Source organism: Lycium barbarum, chromosome 4 (genome assembly GCF_019175385.1).
Source record: "Lycium barbarum isolate Lr01 chromosome 4, ASM1917538v2, whole genome shotgun sequence".
NCBI lineage: Eukaryota > Viridiplantae > Streptophyta > Magnoliopsida > Solanales > Solanaceae > Lycium > Lycium barbarum.
In genome coordinates this window covers 134,289,556-134,295,403 of record NC_083340.1, presented here as the reverse complement: position 1 = coordinate 134,295,403, position 5,848 = coordinate 134,289,556, and the positions used below count along the sequence as shown (strand labels likewise).

The window sequence follows — 5,848 nt, the reverse complement described above, 5'->3', positions numbered from 1 at the left end:
GCAGAACTTGTAATTATTTTTCGGATGAAATACCTTATCATTTATTCACTCTGTCCATTTATGTGGCACCGGTTTTTTTTTTCTTTCCTTTTTCGTAACTGAATATTTGTCTTACCAAAAGTGAATATTTACAAAGCAGCTGCGTTCTATAGACACATCTGTCCCAGGAAGCAGTAATCAACTGAAACTACAAAACGGTCACTAGCATTGAGGATAAAAATTTAATTCCCTAAGCCTCCCCGCTAGAGGTGCAGATTTGCTTGCTTGACAAATAGTCTCCTGGATAATCAATCTGGTAAGTACTCTTTCCGTTCTTTTTTTGCCTTGAAACACTCTTTGGTTTCTTTCCTGCCATAGTATATATACCGCAGCAGCTAAAACAGCCCTGAACATTTTTGCAGCTGCAGATTTCCCATTAACATTCGCCACCATCCATACCACTGCATCAGCCCACCTCATAACTGGTCTATTCGTCCCTTGCCATCTCAATAATTTGCACCACACTCCATTCGACAGTTCATACTTGAAAAACAGATGGTCAATTGATTCATCTTCAACTTCACACAAAGGGCAAATACTGTTATCAGTCACTCCCCATTTCAACAACCTGTCCTTGGTGTACAGCCTTCCATGGATAGCCAGAAACAAGATGAAAATCCATTTTGGTGCTCCTATATTATTGCATATAATCTTCCTTCTGTGAACTTTAGGGAACGCACCTCTTAATTTGAGATAAATCTCCTTAATTGTGATCTTCTCTGAGCTTTGAAACTGAGACATGTTAGAGACAGCTTCAACTAAGTATTTCTGAGCCATGAAGATTTTCTGCATCATCCAAGAAGCCTGTTTTGGCACAGTGTCAGGCCAGTACTTATAATAAACATGAATCTTATGTGGCACTGTTTGCCTGGGCACAAAGTTTAAGAAAGGAAGTAAAACAAGTCTCAGACATTTGTGTCTACAATTTCATCTCATTAAGATAAAATGAGAATTTAAAATTAAATTGTTTCTAAATATGGAAAGGCGGCATTTTCCTTGGAATAGACTTAAAAGGAAAGTGTGTCACACATACAAAGGGAGTATATAATTTTTGGTGTGTTATGACTAACTTTTGTTATCATGAATAACGTAGGTTGGGAAACTAGCTGCTTGTCAAGCAGGGGCGAATTTAGAGGGTGGGGAGGGTGTTCAGCCGAACTCCCTCGGCAAAACTTACATTGTATATATAGGATAGATTTTCTGTGTTTATGTACATATACTTACTTTTGAATACTTTTAACATATGCCAAAGGTTAGCTCAATCGGTCCAGGGCGTGCAAAAATGTCTATTGCATCCTAGGTTTGAGACGGTTGACTTGCGGGGAGGAGTATGATCTGAAAACAAGAAAACTAAAATCCCAAACATGTCTCCTGTGCGAGCTAATGCAGATAGGAATGATACGCATGCTACATCTGCTGCACCTCCCTTGGTTGCTGTTGTAAATAATGAATTGTATGCTGCCGATTGTGCTGACATGGAGGTTAGGAAGTATGACAAGCGAACTAAAGCACGGGTTACCATAGGACAATTTCCTGAAAGAGCAGCTTCTATGAACTGTTGGGGTTTGGCTTTTCGAGCATGTGGTGATAGGCTGATTGTAATTGGATGAACAGGACTAGAGGTGGAGAATATATTGAAGTGAATTCACAGGAACGTCACTTCATAGAAGCTGCTCTTCATGGAACCCATGAATTCACTTCAATATATTCTCCACCTCTAGTCCTGTTCCCTCCAATTACAATCAGCCTATCCCCACATGCTCGAAAAGCCAAACCCCAACAGTTCATAGAAGCTGCTCTTTGAGGCATTTGTCCTATGGTAACCCGTGCTTTAGTTCGCTTGTCATACTTCCTAACCTCCATGTCAGCACAATCGGCAGCATACAATTCATTATTTACAACAGCAACCAAGGGAGGTGCAGCAGATGTAGCATGCGTATCATTCCTATCTGCATTAGCTTGAACAGGAGACATGTTTGGAATTTCAGTCCATGTTCTTGTTTTCAGATCATACTCCTCCCCCCAAGTCAACTGCTTTAATTCAGCTCCTCCAAGCGGTCCACGGTATTCAAAATTGTCTCTAGCATCCTTGAAAAATCTCCTCATTGAGATCAAACACCATAATCAAGTTATCCACCCTTCTCTCCCCATTTCTCTTGTGTGCGGTCCAGTGGACTTACCCACAATCCACAACTTGTTTCCAAAACTACTCTACAACACCAATATCTGGAATAAAACCATCAAGTTCCTTCCAAATTCCTGAACTAAGTGCATATACCTCAACCTTAGGTGGCAGCAAGTACTGACCATCACCCTGAGCATAGCCCATCCTCATAACCTTGTAATCTCGTGGTTTAATTGCAAAGCCAAACCCAAAAGCAAACATATAAGTCCTTGAGTTGTCGAAGCAAAGTGGATTCATTGGGAGGGTGAGGCATCTATTTATCCTAGGGTTCCAAAGTACCAAACGATTTTCATTCAAATAAATGATTTGACCAACAGAGAACACCGTTGCATATACCAACAATCCTACAATAAAATAATCTGGCACTCTGCCATTAAAAGGGGATCCTAATGGTATGACAGTGTTAGCGTCCGCTGATGCATCACTGAGTTTAATTAATTCCTTCTTTTTAAGTTGAGCAGAAATACCTCACGATTTCACCTTTAGAGGGTTTTAGGAGAACCGACCGTTGTGTATGTAGCCATATGAATTCAGGGCTTGAAATTAGTGAGTTCCAACATTTTAATAAGCACCTAATTTGGAGGAGAGATTTGGGTGGGAGCCTTGAAAAGATTTCGGCCATCAATTCTTCTGAGAGATAGTCTGACATTTTTCTTTGGGTATGAAACTGAAGATTTTGTTTCTGTTGTTTAAATAAGAAAGGTTGGGTTGGGAGAGGGAGAGGGAGAGGGAGTTCTTGAAAGAGAGACTGCTTGGTGGGTGTGAGCAGGTTTTTGAATTATGAACAGAGCTTCAAAGGCAAGTTGTGATGGTAAGAAGGCAAGAGGAAGCACTATTTATACAGGGTAGATAGAGAAAAGACAAGAGATTGTAACAGAAACAACACATGCATTCTAATCTAGAAAGGTAAAATGTTTAATAACGTTTGCCGGAAAAATAAAGAAGACGATCCTCACACACTTTCTCCAGTGGACTGATTTTCTCTCAAGCTCAAATTGTGATTTTTTTGGAGAAAACAAGGTTGCCGTTCGATATGACCTAGGTTGTTCTAGAAGTGTTTTATTCAGAATAGGAAATGGACCTCAACGTGTTTATTGGATCATTGGGCCTGGACACAAAGAATAACCACAAGCCCAAGTTCCATTTCCTCCATCAGAAGCCGATTATCATGGTTTCACATTTCATTAGACAGCTGCACAGTGTATAATGTATACGTTTATATACTACTAGAAGCTTCTATTGTAAATACATTTTCTGTATTTTAATTTCCTAATAGTTAGTTAGGATAAGAATCCAATAGAATTAGCACAACTGTATAGTTTGTTACATTTTTGATTCCTTTAGATAGCTATAAATATAGGAATGTACAGAGCATGAGATATACAGTGAAATACACAAAGCAAATCTTTCATACATTTCCTCTTAAGTAATTTTATTTTCTAATAAATAACTTGCTTTAGATCTCTCCTCACATTTAGGAAACAAAGAAACCGAAAATTTATTTGAGCTAGGTTTTGTGCATTGTAGCAGGGTAATAATTGTGGTTTCAAACTTGTATTGAGTTTCAATTAATTACTTGCCGATTATCATATTTCTGTTAGTTGACTCACTTATGGTAACTGGGGATTTTCATAAATTGGTAAGTAAGCTGATATAGTGATGCCGGCGTCAATAAGATATTACATAGCTAATTTGGACTTTTAGGGAGGAAATACATTAAATTATATTTAGCTCTTGATATTATGATGATGTGATTTCACGAAAAAGAAATGAAGTTATAATTTGAACAGTTTTTTAAAGTTGAAAAAACTTTTGCTTGCTTACCTTTGTAATTGAGGAGTAAACTTACGTTGTTGTAATTTAGTGTGGTAAAGTTGTTGGCCCTCCTGCTTCAACCCCCCAACCCCACATAAAAAAAGTTAAAACCAAAGAGAGATATTTTCTGTTATTAAACTATGTTTGGATCTTGTTCATATTCAGTGTCTAGTCAAGTTAAAATTATACAATAATAAAAATTATTCCTCAATATCTGTGTCTTTCTTCATTAAGCATGCTTTAATTAGTAAATTGTTATGGACTTCTTAAAAAATTGTTTGTTCAACTGTGCTTTGCACTTTAAGCACTTACCGCTTTCTACTGTCTTTGCTTGCGGTAATACTGGAATTCTGTAATGCCGTGTGATGTTGAGTTCTATAGTTTCAGTACTGGATCTCAGAAACAGTGAGCTTAGAGATATCCATGATATTACTGGTTTAACATTGCATAATACTCCCTCTGTTCCATCTTATGTGGCAGGATTCGTTGTACAGGGTCACATTACTGAATATTTGATGTGAATTCAGACATATTCTTTATTTTTTTTGAGTTCTTTATTACATATTTGAAAACTTCATTAAAAAAAAAGTACTTTAAATTACAAGTATTATTTATTAATTTAAAATATTTAAAGAAATCTTGGCAAAGAAGAACTTCTTTGACTTGTCAAATGGTAATAGTGTCGCATAAAATGGATCAGAGAGAGTGGTATTTAGATGAGGCTATTCATTGGATTGTGTGTTATAGTAATAGAGATGGAGCTTTCGAATAAGCTATTGGTTCGTAATTTAAGATACTTCTAGTGAATTGGTGCTCTCTGTATGAGCTAGCGCATGAATCATCTTTTGGACTTGTCTGTTAATTTATATGAGAATTGGGCTGCTCTTTTTTGATAAAGGGGTCATGATTGTGGTAATCTCAATGTTCTACTGTTTGAGTGATGAACCGCTTTGGAAAAATAGTCTGCAACTGAGAATTTTTATGGATTAAGCATGATATTTCAAGTGCTATTGGGATCAGGAGAAATAGGTAATGTCTGTTGGAGTAGTATATCGGGAATCCTGATTTTTATGATCGAGCAGATAAATTAAGTATATCAGTATCCCTGATGGGAAGAAATCATTCTTGTTGAGCAACTATGTTGAGTCTACTGTCACTCAAAATCTGGTGGACAGTTTGGACAAAAAGGAACAATAGATTGAATTTTTAAAGGAAATAAGAGAAACATTCTCTGCCTTAAGTTTAAGGTTCTTGTTTTTTTTTTTTTTTTTTGGCTGCTAGCTTGATGTTGCAAACTAGTGTTTGTACAGGATATTGATGTCATGTTAGCCATGATCGGGAAATCGCTGAAGTGCCTACCACCTCAATTTACAAATTCACAGAAGTTATTTGACATATGACTTAATTCACAACTCTATTAGTCGATTTGTGTGCAACTCAACCATTTATGAGTGTCTGCTATTTTCCACCAGTACATATATCGAATAACTCTATCCTCCAATAACTACAAAGAGGGTGACATTCAAACTTGCAACAACTAGAAAGGGTGGTGGAGATGAGGTGAGAGGAGGCATGATATTTCAGAGAACCAGTTCGAATTCATGCCAAGATGCTCAACTACAGAGGCTATTCATCTTGTGAGGAGACTGGTGGAGCAGTATAGGGAGAGGAAGAAGAACTTACACATGGTATTCATCGATCTAGAAAAGGCATACAACAAAGTGCCAAGGGAGGTTCTATGGAGATGCTTGGAGGCTAGAGGGGTACCTCTGGCGTACATTAGGGCGATCAAAGACATGTATGATAGAG

The 5,848-nt window shown here is 37.5% G+C and overlaps 1 protein-coding gene across 1 annotated transcript; it reads right to left on the bottom strand.

Annotated features, from left to right (window-relative positions):
• Window positions 1-201: 201 nt before the first annotated feature.
• LOC132636576 (uncharacterized) lies at window positions 202-1,673 on the bottom strand. The gene is made up of 2 exons (XM_060353503.1): window positions 1,264-1,673; window positions 202-843 (listed from the first exon to the last, which is right to left on the bottom strand). Exon 2 carries the CDS (start codon window positions 832-834, stop codon window positions 202-204), a length of 633 nt encoding a protein of 210 aa, XP_060209486.1. The 5' UTR covers window positions 835-843; window positions 1,264-1,673.
• Window positions 1,674-5,848: the final 4,175 nt, after the last annotated feature.

Excerpts from the sequence above, each read along its gene's own strand:
- LOC132636576 (XM_060353503.1), bottom strand. The coding sequence starts at position 834 with ATGATGCAGAAAATCTTCATGGCTCAGAAATACTTAGTTGAAGCTGTC.